General features: G+C 45.4%; 1 protein-coding gene across 16 annotated transcripts in view; it reads left to right on the top strand.

Moving 5' to 3' along the window:
• LOC119466299 (chromodomain-helicase-DNA-binding protein 7-like) overlaps window positions 1-22365 on the top strand; it is a 554757-nt gene that overhangs the window by 403490 nt on the left and 128902 nt on the right. For 13 of the 16 annotated variants that reach the window (XM_049669824.1, XM_049669819.1, XM_049669887.1 and 10 more), the window contains 5 exons: window positions 3921-4217; window positions 6646-7241; window positions 11257-12258; window positions 18139-18559; window positions 21582-21709. In XM_049669824.1, coding sequence (XP_049525781.1) covers window positions 3921-4217; window positions 6646-7241; window positions 11257-12258; window positions 18139-18559; window positions 21582-21709 — 2444 coding nt within the window. The remainder of the gene's footprint in view (window positions 1-3920; window positions 4218-6645; window positions 7242-11256; window positions 12259-18138; window positions 18560-21581; window positions 21710-22365) is intronic. The other 3 variants (XM_049669863.1, XM_049669847.1, XM_049669839.1) reach the window with 3 other exon arrangements.

The raw sequence follows: 22365 nt of genomic DNA, 5'->3' as shown, positions 1-22365 counted from the left end.
CGACGAAACAAGTCGGATGGCGTGAACAGAACAGTGGCGTCGGAAAGGGCGGCACAGGAAACGGGAAAAATGACGGCACTCTGAGGTGGCAGGTCAATATCGGCGGTGACGACAAGCTTTCTATCCCCAGGACCGGCCACATGGGTGGAAGGCGTCTCAGGAAACACAGCGAGCTCTACCTGAGCACAAGCGCAGTCGATAACAGCGTGGTTACGGGACAAAAAATCCCACGCGAGGGTCAGGTCATGGGAACACGAGGCCAGCACAAGGAACTCAACGCTGTAGATCACGTCTTGTATGAGCACCCTGGCCGTACATGCTGCAATGGGTTGAATATATTGTGCGCTCGGAGTACGGAGAGAAAATCCTGAAGGTGGCGTTGTCACTTTACGGATAGAACGGCAAAACGTATGGCTCATTACAGAAATAGTGGCGCCAGTGTCCACAAGCGCAAGAGTTCGTACACCATCAACAAACACTTCAATAACATTGGCGGGGGACAAGCGAGGACTTAGACAGGTTGACGACGGCGCAGCTCGTGTCTCAAAAGCTGCAGTAGTCAGTTTTCCGCCTCACCAGTTATTGGACCGGCGACGCATAGGCGAAAGAGAACGGCGGCGCGGTGAGGGGGACCGACGAGCACCGAAAGGTTGGGCATCGGATGTGGGCTGGTGATCACGGGCGTATGTTTCAGGCTCTCGTTCTGGCTGCGTGCAATAGGGAGGTCGGAAGGAGTAGTCGGAATATTGGTCGGAAGTACTGGTTGAGGACGTGGCTTCATGACGGCATCCGCATACGTCAGAGGCGTGGCAACAGGAGTCGGAGGAGCAGCAGACGGCACCACAAATGATAGCGGCGCGGTGACACCAGTCAGCTGAAAGGCAGACGGCAAAGCCTCATTGACCTGCTCCTGTATCACCTGTCGGATGGTTGGAGTCAGCCTAGGTGTAGGCACTTGCGCGGTCGGAAAAAATGAAAGTTGTCGAGCAACTTCCTCACGCACAAGCTCCTTAATCTGTGACAGGAGCATCGTGTGGTTGCCGACGATGGTCAACGCAGCGAGGGAATCGTCTGTTGACGTCTGCCGCCGAGCTAGGATGCGCTATTTACGTAGTTCGTCGAAACTCTGGCACAAGGTCACGAGTTCAGACACGGTGCGTGGGTCCTTGGTCAGCAGCATCTGAAAGGCGTCGTCTATGCCTTTCATGATGTGCTTTATCCTGTCTTGCTCAATCATCGAAGGATTCACGCGCTTGCACAAGTCAATGACGTCTTCAATATAGCTTGTGAAGTTCTCGCCCTGCTGCTGCGCACGTCCGCGTAGACGCTGTTCAGCGCGAAGCTTGCGCACTGCGGGGTGACCGAACACTTCCGTGAAGCTCGTCTTGAAAGTGGTCCAAGTGGCAATGTCTGACTCATGGTTACAAAACCAGAGGTTTGCAACGTCTGTTAGGTAGAACAGGACGTTGCATAGTTTCGTAGTGTTGTCCCACTTGTTGTGTGCGCTCACCCTTTCAAACGACGATAGCTAATCTTATACGTCATGGTCATCGGTGTCGCTTAAGAAAGCGGGATCGCGCTGGCGCAGCACGCTTAACACTATGACCGACGGAGCTTGGGCTGCATCTTGCTGGGTGACGTCATCAGGCATTGTCGGAGCAGTGGTGGGCAACGTCCGGCTTCGGAGTTCCTGGTTTGAAGAGGGTACCCAGCACCTCCACCACTTTGATAAGGAGATTTACTGACGGCAAGCGGCAGGCGAAAAACCAGTACAGTCGCAAGAGAGCATCGGTCTCGGCGCCAAGAGCTCGTGATCTGCGCTCACGCCCTACATCTATGAGAGCGCCCCACTACTGCTTGCTCCCTGTTCTTCTTCACTACAATACTATGAATTGAATATATTTTTATATTAATAGGAAAAAATCCTGTTCAGCATTCAAAACTATTCAAAAAATATATTTGATTTCAATTCCCTTTGCTTCGGGCACGATTTGATTCGTATTTAATTTTGTCTCAAGGTTACTATGCGCACTCCCTACCTGAATGAAAAATCTTTACGCCTGATAACCTGATATATAACCATAGCAGAACATTGGGTACACCTTTATTGTATGCTCGCTTCTGGGGATGATCAGTCTCCCTACACAATCAGCAGCCAGAGGGACACAAACCTTTACAATCAACAGTATTGCGTGCACATAAGCCCTCTTATGACAGGCCACACAGAGCTGAAGTCATCACAACTTTCAGGTGCTACAAGAAAGGGGAAAAATGTATGTGTGGGATTTGGTGTTAATGATGCATTATCAGGCTGAAATAAAGTCTTATCTTATCAACAAAGCTTGCGTTTCATATGCACTGTCAGTGGAAATTATTTGATAACATTTGAAGTTATTCACCACAGCTGTAAAACAAAAAGATCGAAGTTGAGTGCTGGCTGCTAGTGATGATGCATCTGGTGCCATTTGATGCTGGGTTCAACCACTAAGCGCGCGGCCATCACCACAGCCTTGCTCTTTCTGGTACTAGCCTGTCCACTTTCGCATGTTATGCTAATACCATGTGAAATGGTGGCTGGTGCACTTGATTGATAAATTATTGACCTGGTTTCCTGTCAGATTTTAGGAATGTTTACTGAAAAGGCTTTATGCACCAGAAGTGTTCTACGAGGCCAAGGAAATTTTTGTTCTGTGAAAATAAAGCTGAAGGTCTGTTCAGTTAGCCTGTGCCATCTGAACTGGTTCATAAGGTGCTGCACCCTGTTGTTCAATTAAGCAGCATGGTGATGCCACCTTGTGAACCCTGCCATTCATTTTAAGGAAGGTGCAAGGCTGGCTCACAATTTTTCTACACCCTCCCTATTAGTGGTGCAGACTTGGTGGAAATGTGCAGTTGCTAAGCAGCAGCCCAACAGACAAATACATCACACAGGTGTTAGCCATTGAAACCGCGCTTGTGCACGTCTGCTGCATTTACATATCGTTGGGTGCGTTGTTTACATGTGTTTTTATGCGTACGGACACTAGCATGTTGTATTTGTCATTGCCCATTTCAGCTGCCCATTGACGAAAACAGACGATAGTTCTGATTAAACAACATGCCTTTGTCACTATGTCAACGCTGGGGGTTTTCTTGTGTTTTTATTGCCACGTAAAACTGAAAAAAATATCGCCAGCATGTTTGCTAGTGCACACACAACATGGGGAGTCCAAGATACTGACATTCCATGGGGTTCTTTGGTTTTATAAATATGGTGTTAGATCGTCTTATCCATTAACCGAACACATAGCATGTATTTATCATGACTTCTGTCATTGGCAGAAGTGACCATGCACATGCAGTTCCCGTCTTTAATGCATTTCGTTAGACTAAGTTTTGCTTGTGGCACAAATGGGACGTTGCTTTCTGCTTTATTAAAGACACAACACCTCAGAAGTTGACCATACCGTCACTGTACTGTTCATCGCCTTTCAGGCTTGGTGGACAGAGCACGTTAGGTGGACAAGTATAGGGCACGTCCATTGCATCTGCACTTTGGCATTCATTTCAGGTGCTGCATTGTGCTTGTACTGCTGAACTTTATTAAGCTGTGCAAATGCTGAACTTTCTGAACTTCTTTAAACTGGATCAACACATGTTGCAGGTGAATTGAATGTACTAAAAATTGAGGTATAAGAGAGCACAAATAGAGCTTAGGACATCTGCTCATTCACAGCTATTGCCCGAAGTTATCTGTTACTTTCATGCAGTCACTTTAATGGTGTTTCAACCAAATAAATTTTGACATCAGTCATGTTTTTCGTTTGGTGTCTTGAGTGGAAGACCTGCACCTTTGCCGAGGGAAGGTGCGTTTGTGTGTTTTGTGCACCTGTTTATTGTGGAGATAAGCAGTGCATTTTATGTGCTGTTGGTCTTTGCAGGACCTGCAAAGTTCACTGCCTCCACTGCCTTTGGCGGGTGTGCCAAGCGTGGTGCCAGCTTCTGTGGATGATCTTTGCCCTCTGGAGGGTCCCCTAAGCAGTTCTCTGGATGGGCCATACACATGCCCATTACCCCCTGAGGACCCTTACCTCCTGCCACCTGATGACGTGCTGCCTCCTATTGAGCCTATGACCAAGCGCAAGCCCAGCCGGAGCAAAAAGAAGGCCAAGACGTCTCAGGAAATGCCCCCTCTGGGCTTGGGGCCTGGGGAGAGCCTCATGCCTCCTGATTTCATGGTGAGGTGCAGGCACAGCACAGCAGCCTTTGTTACTTTCTTGCAAGCAAAATGTGTACAATATTACATTGTTCTTGCAGTAGTAATTGTAGGAGTCTGGATATCTGAAAAATGTTTGCGTGTGATTTTGCATAGGAGACTAGAAGTAGTGTACATGGAGTCAGTCAAAGTTCGTCTTGTGAGCATGGTTGCCTGATTAGTTTAAATTCTATCCGCGAAATTCAGAAAGATACAACTCTGGTGGCATGTACTTTTGTTGATTTAGTGTTCAGGGGTACATGAATCCAGTTTTTATTGAAGCTGAGGTAGCTACCGTATTTACACGATTGTAAGTCGACACGAATGTAGGTTGACCCCCCCAAAATTGTATGTCTCAAAAAAACAAAGTGGGAGGGAGGGGGGGGGGAGAAAAACCACGCGAGTGCATTCACACAAGGGAAATTTATTGATGGGTTTGCTAAGACTACTCATCGTCACTAGAGTCGACCTCACTGGCACTGCTGCCGTCATAGCTGCTGCGGTCCCACAGCACGTCATCAAGTGCGAGTCCACACTTCGCGAACGACCGCACCACGACATCGCGCGGTACAGCCGCCCACGCAGAGAGGACCCACCCGCACAGGAGGCCAAATTTCTTCGCGCTGAAGCCGCCACTGCTGCACCACACGTTCACTGACTCCAAACTTGCGTCCCGCTGCGCAGTTGTTAGTTTCCTCGCATGGAGGATAGCAGTCCGTTTGAATGCTGCTGTGAACGAGTGCCGAAAGTTCTTGGCACTCATGACAGGCGCAACGATTCAGCATAACAGCATAAGTGACAGATGCGCGCGGCCGTCGAAAACAATCGTTTCTCTAAGAAAAGCTCTTCCGCCAACTACTAATACCCCCTCAAACGACGGCTCATCCGCCAACTACCATACCCCCTAACGGCGGCTCTTCTGCCAACTACCAATACCCCCCAAACGGCGGCTCTTCTGCCAACTACCAATACCCCCCAAACGGCGGCTCTTCCGCCAACTACCAATACCCCCCGAAACGGCGGCTCTTCCATGATCGCGATGCTCCCACAAGAGCCGTGCGCTCGTGGTGCGCGCAATCAAAATGTATGCAATACGGTAAATTAATACGCTACGCTTCTACCGTAACCATGGAGACGTAGGTGCAAAGTTGTAACCACGCTGTAGCGCCCCTGATTTCTCGTTTCTCTTGCCGCTACTAGCGGTACACGGTTCGGTTTCAATTCTAAGTCGACCCCCCAACATTGGATTGTCAAATTTGAAAAAAGTGGGTCGACCTACAATCGTGTAAATACGGTATATGTCCATCGAACATGCGACGACCCGCATTTTACGACGAATTGGTTTTGTCCTGGCAAAACCCCCCATAGCGATAATGTATTAATAACCTCGGTTATACGACGTAATTTTACGCCGACCTGCTTCGTACGACTCCTCTCTGGTACCCTCCGAGAAAAAAAAGCTTTAAGCACACTGCAGCCATCTGATAACGGGTGTGCAATACCGTATTTACCCGGATGTAACGCGACCGCGATTGTAACGCGAGGGGCAACTTTCCAGTCACGCGAAATAAAGATAGCAAAACCGCTAATCTAATGCGAGATGAACAGAAAACGAAATGGTACCTTTATTCAAGGAATCGCAATTCGGAAATGTTCTCTTCACTCATCGTGGTCGTCTGAAGAGTAGATGGAGCTTTCCTTGAGCGGTCTTCTCAAGCAATCACTTGCGTAGGTAGTTTCACTTTTGCAAAATTTCGCGTGACTCGGCACTGAAAGCGACTCGGCACTGAAAGCGACTCGGCACTGAAAGCATCCCTGACAAGTGTTTCTGGCGCCGTCCTAAACTCGCTAGCAGCGCCAAGAGAGCTGTCGGCTGTTTACTTCGAGGGTTTCGGTGTGGGGACGAGCCGAGTCTTGCGAAAGGAAAAGTTATCTCCAAAAGTGATCGCCTGAGAATCGTCATCTTCCGTGCCATCGAGCTTGTTTCAGATTTAAGTACTTCTTAAGACTGCACAATCATTTCATTCAGGGTCAGTACCAAGCCACTGGACTGATTGGTACAGGAGTGCCACATAATTATATCTAAATAAATATTGCTGGTGTAAATGTATGCATCTATGTTTGAATATTTGGTATTCAATTCGATATTCAATACTAACAATTCGCATTCGAAGAAGTTGATATTTGCCCACCTCTAATATAAAGTGGGGCTTGGGTGGCGGTGTAAAGATTATGTGTGGTTGTCTGGTCTGGCTGATGAACATGAACTTCTATTCTTACGCATTTTTTTATTTCCTTTCTTGTTTCTTACTATGGTTGAGATTATTGCTTTATGCCAGTTCTAGGTTTGCAAGCTTTTCTCTTGGTTATAACATTATTGCTTGCCCTGTGGCCATTACTTCACATTTCAGATGCCTCCAGAGAGCCCAGGTGGCATGCCCCTGCTCCTTCCACAGCCACCCGGTATGGAGGTTCCACCTCCTCCGCCTCCTCCTCCTGCAAAGAAGAGCAAGAAACGCAAACCCAAGGAGCCGAAAGAAGGAGAGCCTCCCAAGGAGCCCAAGCCTAAGAAGCCGAAGAAGCCCAAGGCTCCCAAGCCTCCTAAAGAACCAAAAGAGGGAGGGACCCCACGGCGTAAGAGCAAGTCCAAAAAGAAGACCGCTGCTGAGCAGGAAGCAGCAGCAACGCAGTTGGCATCAGCGGACGTCCAGGATCCTGCAGCTCCTTTGGCAGAAACAGCCCCTGAACAAACCGAAGGAAGTAGCACAGTTGATGCAGCTGTAGCAGCAGTAGCAGCAGGGACATGCACATCAGTACCAGTTCCATCAACTATTGATGGGCACTTGCCAGCAGATGAAGTGAAAGCAGATGGAGAGACTGCTCAGCCTGCAGAAGAAGGCAAAACGCCAAAAAAGAAGTCTAAAGAAAAGAAAGAGAAAAAAGAACCAAAAACACCTAAGGAAGGAACACCTAAAACACCCAAGGCACCAAAGAAAAAGCTTCCCAGGTCAGTTAGCTTCCCAAAGTGCAGTTTATAGTACAGTGTAGACCACTTATAACGTTAGCCGCCGGAGTCGCGAATATCTGCACTATAAGTGGTACCGCACTATAACCAAAACAACGATTTTCAAGCCCTGCACGTATGGAAAACATGTAGACCAAGCATGTTGACACGCTTTGTACTATCGCGCGCACATCTCGATTACGTTTTCGCCAGCTCACTGGCGAAAACATAATCGCGATGTAGCTGGTGCTCTTCAAGCTCGACAGCTTTGCACCGAGTCAAAACGAAACAACTGTTTGCTGCAATCACTGCGGAAAAAACCGTGACCGCTATCAACGCGATTATGAACGGCGACATTGCGGTGCTGAAGGCACGCGCCCGACGCACCCACCGAGTCTGGACGAATTATCTACCATTCACTGCAACAACTGCAGTCGAAACCGCATTTGCTATCTATGCGATCATCGATGGCGACTGCGCAGTTTTTTAGGCACGCGCCCGGCGCGTATACCGAGTAAAAATGAAACTACTGTTCGCCGCAACAGCTGCGGAGAAAACCGCGGCCGCTATCGACGCGATCGTGGATGACGACTACGCAGTTACGAAAGCTTGTGGCCAATGCGGTGTTATGCGATGCGGTTAACGCAAGAATACAGGTTTTAAAAACACAAATAGGCTCGAAGCGTTCCGGCGTTGCTGTCATTCACGTACGATTTCAACTGATGGCTGTGGTGATGCGGACTCCGGCGCTTCATTTCGGTTGGATGCTAGCGCCGTTCTTGCTCTTTTGCGTCGCACATTTGCGGCGCTCCTCGCTCACCGAGCTCCGAAACTAGTCCGAATTAACCGATGTGTGGCCAAATAAGTCCAAATTAACGAGAGTTTGATTGCATTGAATAATGCATACGCCGGCCGGGAGCACGCACCTTGTTGAGAAGCGTGCTCGCTGCCGCCCTTGTCGGCGAGATTTTCCCGCGGAAGCCGCATTATAACCAGTATTTTGTCTCACGCGGCTGCACTGTAAGCGGTATGCGTATACGTGGAGTTCTATGGGAGGGTAAACGGGAGTCGGAAAAGGCCGCGTTGTAGCCAGTCCTGCACTATAAACGGTTACATTATAAGTGGTCTATACTGTAGTAGAAATATTTAGGAAAAATAAATTATTGAGTAAGGGCGTGCAAATATTCAAAACTTTTGAACAACGAATCAAATAGTGTCCTATTCAATTCAGTCTTTGAACCGAATAGTCACGATTATCATCCCCACGAGCACAACATACACGTAAAACTTGAGAACTTGCGTAGTGCCACAGTTTACGTTACAGGGATATTCGCGCTCTTCGAAAAGTCCTTTGTATGTGAACTAACTACTTAATTGTTCCTAATGTTCCATTCGTGCATTTTGATAAACAAGGCTTGATAACGAGCAATTCTGATGACAGAAAGTTGCTAAGCTTATGAATTCTAGAATGTGAATACCATTTAACATGAATTGTAAAAATGGCTATTCAATATTCCTTTCTGGTACTATTCAATTCGTAATCGATTTGGTGTAAAATATTACTATATGCACACCTTATTATTCAACAAAAATAAATTATTTTGGGTGTATGTGGTAGGTGCTTGTAGGCTTGCCTTTTTGTGACTTTGCCCGCATCACATCCTGAAACTGTTTGGAAACACAGTTACAGTAGAATCTCGGTGATACGGTCACTCTAATTCGAATTTCGGGATGATGCGAATTTTCTAAAAGTCCCAGCCCAAGTCCATTGGCTTACAACGTGCTGAATTTGAATATTGTGAACTGGCTTTTCGCCCCATGGCAGATAATGCGAACAATCGAGTCGAGAGACTGGGTGTTGTCAGACCCGCAGAGTGGCCCCACTGATATGCCGGTCGCATTGCCGTTGCCAGGGCGACCTACTTGACTCTTGCGTGCCCCCCCCCCCCTACACACACAAAGAAAAGAAAGGCTATTGCGATGTGCAGTATCATGCAACTTGTTGGCCATTTTCAAATACCTTGTAACTTTATGAGTAGCCGACAATCCCTCGCGACCCAGTCTTGCTGCGTCAGCAAGATTGGCAGCATTCGCTTCTAAGGTTAGCATTATCGCTGTATTCCACGCCTTCCGTCATATTAGCCACCTGATGCCAATTTTTTTTACTTTGGCATTCGTCAGGTCGCACATTTATGAAGTCGTTTCAGAAGGAGGACTGCCTGTTGGGCTAGTTGGTCTAATATAGTTGGGCTATTTGGTCTAATATAGTTACTTTCAGATATAGCGCGAATAAATACGCATACTCACGAAGAAGACACGACAGACACAGACGTGTCTTCTTCATGTGTATGTGTACCATAGTGTAAAAAAGGAAGGTGATCCGACGGCGGCGCGAGGCGCGGCCACTTAGTGTGACTCTTCGCACGCCGCTGCCGCAAGGGGCAGCACCTGTTCTGGGGGCCACTTTTTCGCTTGCTTTGCTGGCGCTTTTATGGGCACGCGCGGCCGAAGTGCTTTATTTCGATGAATATATGTCGTTCGCCTGCTTAAAACGACTCTGCTTGGTTGGAGGAACGTCCCTTTATATTTCTGCCGACATTCCGATTGACTCCGACGCAGCGAGCAGCGGTAAGCGCAGCGCGCCGTCTGCTCGAGCAGACGACGCGTCTCTCTCGTGTTCGAAATGACGGTATTTTGACTGTAAGTGGCATGAAACCTTCTACCTGCTCAGGATTTGGCGTCTAAATACCGAAAAATTGCATATCTTTGGGTATGGGTGTTTAATTGCCTACGGAGGTCGTAAATTATCCACTGTTGTGCCGCTTCTCCAAGGCCTCCTGAACACGTGCTGCCCCTACACACTAAAAACAGTTGCACCCTTTGGGGCGTATTTTTGCCACAGAACAATAATCGTCATCTGACTTGCGTGGCCCGGCACTTCTCGGTTACGAACGACAAGAGCGTTATCAGCGTGACACAGCATTCTCGACAGGAAAGTAGCAAGTGCAGAGTTTTCAGGATAGGAAACGCAAGCAAGACAGATGACGATTATTGTTGTGTGGCAAAAATGCACCCCCAAAGGGTGCAGCTGTTTTTAGAGTGTAGCGGCGGCGCTCACTTCCGGTCACACGAAGTGGCCGCTTTCTCGCCCTAGCGCGGCTGCGCCGTCGGAACACCTATCTTCTTACGCCGTGATGTGTACTTATTCGCGCTATATCTGAAAGTAACTATGAAGTAGTTTCACCGCTGTAACGTAAATGAGATTCCCTTATCGTTTGCAAATCATGTCCTTATCACCATTAGGCAGCAGCTGCGACGTAGTGGTGAAAGAAACATGACCAGGCAGATCTTAATATGTCGGCCTTGGAACACGTGAGGTGTGCATCTCACTGCCGCCAAAAAGTGTGTGAAACAAGTGCTCCAGTGATTCAAATTCACATCGCTGTACGCCTCGTGACTGCAGTAATGAATTGTGATGCTAGTTTTCTCTTTTTGCCCTAGCCTTTTTTTTTTTTTTTGCTTTTATTTCTGCATAAAAAATACAGCTCTGCGTCTATCTGAATCGCCGATCTCTTGTGTTTTCGGCGATACCAAGGTGGGCAGCGCTGAATCAACGGAAGGCTGCGTTTCTGCGATGAGCATCTCCCGAAGGTCGCTAAAAGATAACAGATAACATGCTAAAAAAGTGTAATTTTCCCAAATTATGCAGCGTGTTCCTCCCAAATTTTTTTTGTGTTTTTGTGTGATAAGAATTTTAGCACCGTCTTGAGAGATTCATATCATCGAGATTCTACTGTATTCGTTGGGTGTATACAGCCACTCATTTTTCTTATTTTGTGATGAGATGTAGCAGTTGTAAATTGTGCCAAAGGAAGGCTATTTGCTTACTATGGTTGACAACAGTTTTTCTTATAAACATAATTAATGGCTCATTTTAAGATTAGCATTACAGAATATCAGTTCTTCAGGTTTGTGCAATTTTCCACAATGTGTTTGTTTTGTTTGGTGTACGCTTCAGGTTGTCACTCAAGTTCAGCAAAAAGAAGAAGCGCAAACGGCTGGGCTCCTCAGACAAGTCTGATTTGGAAGGCACTCCGCCTCCTTCTCCTGAAGAAGGTGATGGAGGTGTGCAGAAGCGACGTTCATCGCGGAACACCCACAGAAAGAAGTACACTGATGACATTGAACTGCAGTTGAGTGGTGACGAGGCTGTTTTAGATGGTCTGCATGCTTCCCACGCCCTTCGAGGGCAGGAAACGAAGAATGTCCAAGTTCTTGTCAATGTTGTCACTGAAGACACCATGGTTGTTGAAAAAATCCTCGCTTCTCGAATGGCCACCAGGAAATCCGAAGAGGAGGACAAGGAACCTGTGGATGTCGAGGAGTTTTTTGTGAAGTATAAGAATCTTTCATACATTCATTGTGACTGGAAGACTCTGGAAGAGTTGGAGATGACTGATAAGCGTGTGCTGCAGAAAGTGAAGCGTTTCCGTCAGAAGAAGGACAACATCAACTCAATCTTTGACTTCCTTGAAGACGAGCCCTTCAACCCCGACTATGTAGAGGTAGATCGGATCTTGGACATGACCGAGACTGTAGACCCCATAGAAAGTGACTATGCAAATCAGGCAGATGTCAAAGATGAGAAGCCAACAACTAAGACTGAAGAAAACATTGCTGAAGATGAGGGAAAGGCAGAACCAATGGATACTACTGAGCCTGTGGAGCAGAATGGAGATGGGCAGGAGTGTAAGGTGCATGAACAAACAGAAAACCAAGGAACAGGGGATAATAATGGAGAAGATGACACTGGAGAGGCTAATACTGAAGAACCTCAAAATGGCACTTCTGAGACAGTGGAAGAAGCCAAGAAAGAAGACAGTGGTGATGCCTCTGAAATTTTGAGTTCGCCAGCAGCTGCTAGGGAAGGCCCTGATAGTAGCATGTGTGAAGATGAGACAATTTCACTTCCCCAGCAGCCAATCAAAAAGGAGCTTCCTGATGAAGAGATGCCTGACAGGTAAAGAGATCAAGATTACTTATAGGTGAAAATAGGGCATAAGTTTTTGATTAAGTTTAGTTTTTAACAATTTGCTGCAATAGCTAGTATTGGCATGTTAAAGTACAGTCAAACCTCGATATAATGAAGTTGTACTTGCAGGGAAAATTTGGTTGTATCGAGAATTTCGTTATATCAAGGTTTCGTTAATTCAGTAGAACTACGATGGGGAAGTAAAAATAGTTCGTTACATCGCAAATTTCGTTAAATCCAGGTTCGTTATGTCAAGGTTTGACTGTAATCCACTTGCATTTCACTAGTGTGCTGCGTTTTTTTTTTTTTTTTAAGTTTATATTGAGAGCACATTCGGGGTGGATGTTTTTCAGAACTTTTTCTCTCAGGAATTAGTTTTTGAGAGCTTTGTTTTATGATGCAATTACATATGGAGTTTTTCAGTCATTTTAGCATGATTCGCCTTTTAGTTTTGCCCATACACGAAAAAGGGCCTTGAATATGGCTGCAGTAACCTTATTTATTTGCAGCCAACATTTACAATAGCAGAAAAGTTTGTTGGCATTACAATTTACTCTATTATATGCATTTTTACCAATGTTGGAATTGGCCATTGCAGTGCAGGAGCTGCGCCTTCTAGGTCATGCGTCACTTCCGGCGAGTGATATTGACGCCATTTTTATATCTGTTTCTGTATCAAAAACGACTATTTTTGCTAGGTTTTATGTGATGCTTCCACTCGTATTTCAAACATTATATATTGCGTGGAGGCTCCTTTTTATATGCACTCTCCTAAACTAGGCTTTTTACACGGTCCAAAGTTTTGTTGCAATTAGCCTTTAACGAATTCACCATGATCCGTATGTGGCGAAACAACCACTGAAAGCAGAGTTGGTCTTGCAGTGTTGACAACCTTGAAGCCTAGACATGCTAAGCAGGCCTGAAAGAAAATATTCATTGCACTGAAGCCTTATTGAGAGTGCTTAGAAATTTTTGTAAGTGGCTTCAAGATTCACTGTAAGCATCAGAAGAAAAAAAAATGCTCTTGAGATTGATTCGAATTATAAAGATGTTGAAGTCTGAATTAGTGCTATTTGACGGGAATTTCTTACTGGTACAGTTGACTTCGGTTAATTCGACCCAGACAGAATTGATGGAATTGATTGGATTATCCTTGGGTCAAATTATATTGGACAGAAAAAAAACAGCACCAAAACACACCACTGATTCACTTGCCAGTATTGGCCAGATTTTAACATACCCCCGAATCTAATGGGCACCCAATTTCTATGAGTCAGCAGAGAACTAACGTAGAAATGACATTAAAGCTCCTAAACAAAGTGGAAATCTAATGCGAACTGGATTTTTTTAGCAAGAGAAATGGTGTGCTGCACCATGGCAGCCAATTTCCTAAGCTCAACTTCGCAGCACAGTATTTTAAAATCGGCTTCTCTGCAACACGTGCTATATGGTAAAGCAAACCAACTCCATAATGGCAGTTTTGGTTCTGTATCTGTTTGCACCACGCAAGTAGTTTACGGCCCAATTTACCGTATTTACTCGAATCTAATGCGCACTTTTTTTCCGATAAAAAGGGTCCAAAAATATCCTGCGCGTTAGAATAGAGTACGACCCTGAATTTGCGATACCATATTGTCATCGGCATTTCAATATGGCTGCCTCCTACGCACTTCGAGCCTAGCTCCCGTAGCTTCGACCATGTGCTGTAGTACGTGTGCTTAGGCATTAGTCTACTAATTTAGTTAAACAGCGAATGTTTACGCCGGCTGTTTTTACGGCTGATAAAACTATACTGTCCTTACTTTGTATAGCTGTCTGCTAATTTACTGTCGCAATCGATGCTTCGCCTTTCGGGCGAAACTGGGACTTTTTTGTTCATCGCAACTTTAGTGTATTGGGAGAAAATCCTGAGCGATAGTTGTATTTTTGCATTAAAGCATGAGGTGCGCGGTACTGTAAATAATTTTTTTCCTCTCTTTTGGTCACAGAAAACGGGTGCATGTTACAATCGAGGGCACGTTACAATTAAGTAAATACGGTACTAAAAAAATTAAATGACCATATTAGAAACGGGTAAATACTGTAATCGGGCATTGTATGCTGTGGTTATTGTTTGAAAATCTTCCTAGGGGCAGGCTGAAAATTGACAGATTTTTTTTAAGGTGTGTGTTTAACGAATTCAAGTCCCCTAAGCTCCGCCAAGACAGACGCTGCTACTAAAGGGGTCTGTATTGTGGTCACTGTAGTGGTCAGGCGCATGCATGCTGACTGGTCATGTTCAAATTATCCAAGGCCAATTTTAGGATCGATATAACGAAAGTTTGGGCCCATAGTAATACATGGGCACTGGCCAGGAACTTCAGTCGGGATCGAATTAACTGTAAAATTGAACCAACCGGAGTCAAATTAACGGAAGTATACTGTACTTACAATGGTGGTTATCCAGGCTTGTTGGCACAGGCGTCCGTGTGTTCCCTAATTTAATTTTAGTCCTGTTCCCGTGCTGTTTGCAATAGTATGTCTTTGCTGGTATTTTTTATTTTTTTGATCCTGTATGAAATTGTTTCTTTGACGGTTAAAAAGAACTAACTGTAGTTTAGTTCTGCAGGTTTTGCATTTACTAAAAGTACCCTTTACATCACGAGCTACTCTTTCCTTACATTAAGTAATTGTCTGCTTTTCAGAAATTAGAGATATATGTGGATAAATTTTTCCTTTTTGTTTGGATCATTTCCAAGCCAAGTTTTGCTAGTCCAGTTGAATCTTGAACGAAGTGGCATTTAACTGAAAAATACCTTTGTTATATCTGATATTTGCTATAAGCGTATGTTTGTTGCATGCTGATGTTGGTAAAAAACATTTTAAAAATTTCTTCATTATGTCCAATAATTTGTCATATCTGTAATCGAGGTTCGACTGTAATGCTCTTTTGCAGAGCTGACACCCTTTTACAACACAACAGGTTTATGGCTTTTGTATCTTGGAGCTGGGAGGGAGACAACAGTAGACTTGAGGATTCCGAAACTCGCATGTGAACGAGAGTACTGAGTGCACTGTTGTGCAGTGAGGGTTGCCGGTGTTCTGCCATTATATCTGTTGCTTTTAAAGGCAGCACTTGTAAATGTAAATTGTCATTACATTTCGATACGTATTTGAGAGAAAACAAATGCACTTAAAATATATTGAACACTTTTTAAAATGAAAGCGTGGTGCATTTAACAGCTACATTATATACAGCGTTCAGTGATTAAAACTTGATAATCGGCCTGCATGGTGGCACTTGCTTTTTGTGCCACCAGTGAGCACTATGTGTTATGCATTATGAATGTGTTATGAAGGCCCTTGCTTTCATTGTATGCCACAATGCATCAGTTCAGTGTTGTAACGCCCAACGGTGGCACAAAAAGCGCTGGCCACCTTGTGGGCCGATTATCATGTTAAAATTGCTGAGCACTGTAGACCAATTTGATACCATCATTACAGCCTCCCCACATGATCTTAATCATGGCCTACCGTTTTTTTCAAGCACCTTCTGTTTTGTAGCACAATAGAAAGCTTACCATTCGAAGTGTCGAAACGTGCAGTGGTTTCTCTAGAAAGTGAGTAGAAATTTTTAAAACAAAATTTTCTATCTGCGTAGTCTGTTCTTAAAACTGTGAAACTGCATAAACCTAAACTGTGCTATCGCATCCAGTAATCAGCATTGTTGGCATCCCTGCAACACTGGGTCTCTTCAATTATCAGTTCCTGACATTCCCGGACTACTTAGGACTGCTGTGCACCATTCGACTTTGCTTGGACAGCTTTGGAAGCTCCTCCCACTAATCCGAGAGTGGTCAGAAGCACGCTCGTTATTTCATGGAGCAGAAGTTCCGGACTGTCTGCGGACTGTCAGAACTGTCCGCAGATTTTTGCTCGGACAAGCGCAAAGAACTTGCAGACGATAGCTGATAACGAGCGCGCGGCGTCTTCTGCCATGTCATGGAAGATGCCACATGCTTCTGTGCACTTCGCGTGTTACAGGCGGGAAATATTCTACACTCAGCTATCACATCTCTTACATCGGTGCTTTGTGTGCCATCATGCGAGGTTTTCATGAGCCGTGCAGTTCTGCAGCTTTAGTCTTTGAGCACATGCTTGCTTTTCTTGATGCGTTTCGCAAAATCTGTCATGCTCATTACTATATGTAGTAAACAGGTGGATTTCACCTTTCAGTTAAGCCAAACTGGTGTGTGAGGAAGCATATGCTACTGCATACGTGGCTGTTCGTCGCTGGTAGCTGGAATGGTATACAATTGGAGCTTCTTCGAATATTTTTCACATATGTTCATCATTTCTGGTGCCAAGTTGGAGAGCTTACTTTTTGACGTGCAGCATTAGTATATGGTCTAGATGTGCTCTGTCCGAGTCGTGCGTCGTAGATGATCTCATGAGCGTTAAGGATATTGGCAGGCGCTTTCTGCGTGAACAGCGACGTGGGACAATGGCGATTTAGCTTATGTTCTTGTGGGAATTGTGCTTAAATTCGCAGGGAATGAGAGAGCATAATTTCAGCTCTTAAGTGGCACGGTGAGCCAGAGCGCGACATAAACGGCGTTTTGCATGCTCTCAGGCTGCGATTCCACTATGCAAGCATAATGGTTGTGTCAGCGACGTGGCCTCCAAGGCTGCACCATCTCGGAGGCTACAATAATGAATTCACTGAGTAGTCATGCTATCTACGAGTAACTACGAGCAGACGATGGCATCTAGGGCCGCGATTTTGTAGCGATGCCTTATGACTTATTCTGTACTAGTCTTATCACACACCGCTCACGGCCGGCTGATCCCGTTGATAACGCAAGCGGCCCGTCGCGTCGACCACTGACAAAGCGCGATAAGCGTGAAAAGGCACTATTACTGGAAAGGCATCGCTACAAAATACCGGCCCAGGAGAATGACTTCTGGTCACGGTGCTTTCGAGTGAAACCTCGGACAGTTCCCGACAGCTGGTTCACGTGACGGTGATGTGCCCTTCTGTCAGAGCTAGTCAGACCGGAAGCTGCGGACGGTTTGCGGATTGTCCGCGACTGCATACTCGCAGAAGCCGAATGATTACTGGATGCGATGGCCATCTCTGAGGCCGTGCATTAATGCGCCACTTCATTCACCATGACTCCCTTCGTTTGCACAAGGCAGCGCCACTTTTTAACGCGCTAGCTGGAAACAAAAAGTAAATTATCTCTCGTGCAAAGAAAATATAGCAGTAGTGCATACAATTCCAGGCAATAGAATATTGTATCCATGCAAAATATCTCCCTGCTTGGGCGGCTTTTTTTGACGGTACACAGATTGGTTGCACTTTTTCACTGTCAAATGATGTCACATGTTATTCTTGTACCACTTTCAGAGCCAAATTAAAAACATAATTGCTTGTTTATGGGATACAAGCAGGCTTGTTTTTGCCAATATGACACACAATCTTCTCATTCCCAACACAATCCAAAAACATGTTCTGAGCGGTAGACAGTCCCTTTCAGTTTCACAGTTGAGTGTTGGACTTGCAGCTTTACGTGACTGTCTGATCTGGTTGAAAATAATAATTTCCATTTAAATTGCTAACTTACTGTTTCATTTTATCACTAAAAACATTTTTTAAATTTCTGCCATTATGTCATGGCACAGTTTGCTCACCTGTCGGTCCCTGAGGGTACTTCGATGTGCAAGTTTCCTAAGGTCGCACTAGTACAGTATACCTTCGACGTTCTACAAGCTTCTACGAAGCAGCTAGGGCTTGCCTACTGGCGTTGCAAGCATAAAATTTCTGTTTAATCGTGGCTATCTTACATTTAAATGGCCTGTATTTTTTATGTTGTTTTACACTTGCAGCGTAATACCAGAGGCTGACAGCGTAATACCAGAGGCTGACAGCGTAATACCAGAGGCTGACAGCGTAATACCAGAGGCTGACAGCATAATACCAGAGGCTGACAGCATAATACCAGAGGCTGAGAGCGTAAAGCCAGAGGATGACAGTGTGTTTGAGGACAATGCTGCAACCACACCTGTCAAGTCTGATGGCCTTTTGGAACCAAAGGAAGAAAAGCCTGAACAGGGCAAGGCTGGCAGCAGTGATGAGTCTGACAGCAGCAAGCCGAAACTGGTGCGCACTACACACAAGCACTATTTAGTCAAGTGGAGAGGTCTCTCCTATGAGGAAAGCACATGGGAATTGGAAGAAGATGTGGATCCACTAAAAGTTGAGCACTTCCTGAGATTTAAAGACCCTCCCCCTAAGGAGAAATGGAAAGTAAGTACCCTGTAAATAACTACAAGTTTTCTGAAATAGTACAGGTTTTATAGTGTGAGCATTGTCTTTCTCTTGTATATTGTACAATATACATCTGTTGAGTTGTTGGTTTTCTGTTTTCTTGAAGTCTCTGTTTCAACTCATGCTGCTATCTGCCTGTTTGTGTAATGGAATCAATGTTTGTCAAGCCATCTACATAATTTTTTCCAATAATGTAGCGAGGAAGCACGTTTGCTGCTTCATGGTATTGACATAGTGATGCATCCAGGGTGTTGAACTGACATTTTTTCGAGTTCTGTGCGGGTTTGGGTTCCCACTATTCAGTTCAGGCTCAGCTCAAGAGCGAAAATTATAATTGTTCGAACCCATAAGCTTTCTAATCTATTCCATTTGAGTTGTGTGATTCTGGTTTTCGAGAAAATGCACGGTAAATCTGTAGAGACAAGTCCGCTTGGGTATTGTGTAGAACTACTGAGAACCGTTTGCTTTTGCAAAGCATTTTTTTTTGCTTTTGCAAAAAAAAAATGCTTTTGGTGAGGTGCTATGTACTGATGGATATAGGCATCTTTGAATTTGTGCATTCAAGGAACTTCATGGCACCCTGTGCGGCTATGCGTTACCAACCCCTCCCTCTAGTTTTCTCCTTCATTGAATTCTTAAAGGAAACAGTAAACCAGTTTAGACTCCGAAAGTAATTATTTCAAAAGTCTTTTTTAGGTAATTTCACAATAATAGCCTACACAGAAGGGTCGTGTCTCTTCAGGGAAGTCTAGGTGGAAGTTGAAGGCTTAATTAAGGTTGGATCCAGGGTGTATAATCGTGCGTGCATAAAATGTGGTCTATTCGACTCTGATGTACATTGGCGTGCAAGTAGGCGGAGCATCCTCTGTGATTTAGAAAACCAACTGTTCATGCGGGCCGCGCCGTAAGGCTAACAGTAAACTCTGCAGCGCCATCTTCGAGTCGCAGAAAACGGACCATATTTGTGTATTGGTTCGTCATTAATAAAGTGTAGTGCGACTCGAAGCGCTGCGAGTTCTGCAGCCGTCGATTTTGTCAAGTGAGATGTTTTCATCTTGATAGTGGTGGCTTTTTCTGGAATGGTGACAGCTGCGGTATAGGTGCTCTGCAGGACGGAGCCGTCAGAGTATACGAGGTCTGTTAGAAAAGGGGGGGTATCCGACTAAGAAAAAAAACTGGCATAACTGGAGCGTTGGAAACCTGATCACCCTCAAAGTAGTCTCCTTGGGACTCCATACACTTCTACACTTCTCCCAGTGTTACTGCCATTGTTGGAAGCATTCCAAGAAGGCCTCTTTCGGAATGAAGTTTAGTTCAGCTTACGTTGCAGCCATAATGTCCTCTCTTGTCTGAAATCGCGTTCCTTTCAATGGCCTCTTGATTTTGGGAAACAGCCAGAAGTAGTAGGGGGCCATATCAGGAGAATAAGGAGCCTGTTGAACTACAGGAGTCTGGTTTTTTGCCACAAAAGTCTGAATCAAGTGCGAGGAATGTGCAGGAGCATTGTCGTGATGGATGCGCCAATTTTCATTTGACCACAACTCCGGTCTCTTGCGCCACATAGCATCACGTAGGCGACGGAGGACATCTCTGTAGTACTCTTTGGTGATTATTTGACCCTTTGGTGCGTACTCGTGGTGTACCACACCGCGGGAGTCAAAGAAAGCAGTTGGCATCACTTTGATGTGGCTGTGCACTTGGCGGGCCTTCTTTGGTCTTGGTGACGTGGAATGCTTCCACTGTGACCACTGGAATTTGGTTTCCGGGTCGTACCCGTACACCCAAGACTCGTCACCAGTGATTATGGTGTTCATGAAGTTGGGGTCACTTTTTGTGGAATCCATCATGTCCTGTGAGACTTAACACGAAGTTGCTTTTGCTCCACCGTGAGCAGCTTTGGCACGAATTTCGCCGCAACTCTCTTCATGGCCAAATCTTTGGTCATAATGGAATGTGCAGAAAAAGTGCTGATGCCCGTCTCTTCAATTTCTCGGATAGTCACACGACAGTCTCGCATCACCACAGCGTTCACTTCGGCAATGACCTGGTCATTTCGGCATGTTGATGGCCGACCGGAGCGTGGCTCGCTCTCCACCGATGTGCGGCCGTCTTTAAACCGGCTGTACCACTCCTTAATCTGTGTGCTGCTCATAGCATTGTCACCGAAAGCTGTCTGAATCTTCCAAATGGTTTCCACTTGGCTGTCGCCCAGTTTCTGGCAAAATTTGATGCAGTAGCGCTGCTCCAGTCGCTCCGTCATTTTCCTTGCAATAAAAAAGACCGACGAGAGCACTGTGCACTACCTCACTCGAGTGCTTGCGTCCCAACGACCGACGCTATCGGCAGGCGGGAAAAAATCGCGCATGCGCATGAAGGTTCAAGGTCGGCTGATGCAAGCACCCTTGTTTCATATCCATCAGGTGTTCGCAAAAAGAAAAATAAGGTCGGATACTTTTCTAACAGACCTCGTATATTTTACGAAAGGGAAAACTTCGCAGAGAAAGTGAAATTTACCCGATTTTCATAAATTTTGTTTGGGGTGCAAAAATTAGGAGTTATTGGGTTTTACCCGTAGGCGAAGGACCATATATATATATATATATATATATATTTATGTATATAATATATAATGCTCATGGAATTCCAACAACCCTGGGCTGAACCTTGCGTCCAATCGGTTTGGAACAATCGGTTTGGAACGGTTCCTACAAAACGTTCTGATTCATTTCCAAGATGGCAAAAAAAAGCATTGGTTTGGTTTGGTACCGGTTCAGCAGAAAATAGCGATTCAGTTCCGGTTTTTGGTTCAGTTCCGATTCCGTTTGACACACTGGACACATCACATGCATCGCGCTTCTGTGAATGATGACTATCTGTTGTAGATGTTCTGGAACCGCCTCAGTAGAAGCGCACAATCACTTATGGAAAGTGCATGGCCATGGACGTCTGCATCATTTATCTGGCTTAAGTTTTCGGTGTGTGCTGCATTTTTATTTGACAGGTGAAGAAGCGGCCTAAGCCGTCTGAGTGGAAGCAGATAGACGAGTCGCCAGTGTACAAAGGAGGGAACACATTGAGAGAGTATCAGCTTGAGGGTCTTAGTTGGCTGACCTTCTGCTGGTACAATGGGTAAGTATGCTTCATCTGTCATGCCACCATGTCTTACTGCAGTCCTCACTCTTTTGTAATTGGATATAATGAGCAATAAGGAAACGCTCCGTCAAATCCATGTAAAAATGCATATATCTGTTACTTATTTTCACAAAGTTCCTTACCAGTGGATATAACAAGCCATTTTTTCCGATGCAAAAGGTAACTGGCCATTTTGTGCCTTGTATTCACTTCGAAACAGTGTTGGATATTGACGTGCGCAGCAGTTTAATAGTCCCATGTCTAGCGCCATCTTGAAAAAAATCATGAATTGTCTACCTTGGTGCTGCACGCAGCATGCTCTCTGTGTGGCACCAAGGTCAACTATACCTGCGGCACATGTGGCACTATGCAAATGGTGAGCTACATACATAGCCTTCTATTCACCGATTGTCGGTATGTATTTTGATCTGTTGCCCAAAGATGGGGCATTGTTGATACCTAAGGATCAGGATCAGTGAATGTAGTGGACATGGTGACGACAAAGGACTAACAAACAAATTGTGGGGACTTTTATGAGGTCTCTTGAAGCATGTGGTGCTGATATTGTCAAGTGTCATGAGACACGGTGCACTTGCACGTTTGATCTGGCAGCTCAATGGTGCATAATGTCACGGGCCAATTGTGGCTCTAGC

The sequence above is a fragment of the Dermacentor silvarum genome, chromosome 1 (genome assembly GCF_013339745.2).
Source record: "Dermacentor silvarum isolate Dsil-2018 chromosome 1, BIME_Dsil_1.4, whole genome shotgun sequence".
Classification (NCBI taxonomy): Eukaryota; Metazoa; Arthropoda; class Arachnida; order Ixodida; family Ixodidae; genus Dermacentor; species Dermacentor silvarum.
This window is presented reverse-complemented; position numbering and strand designations above follow the sequence as displayed.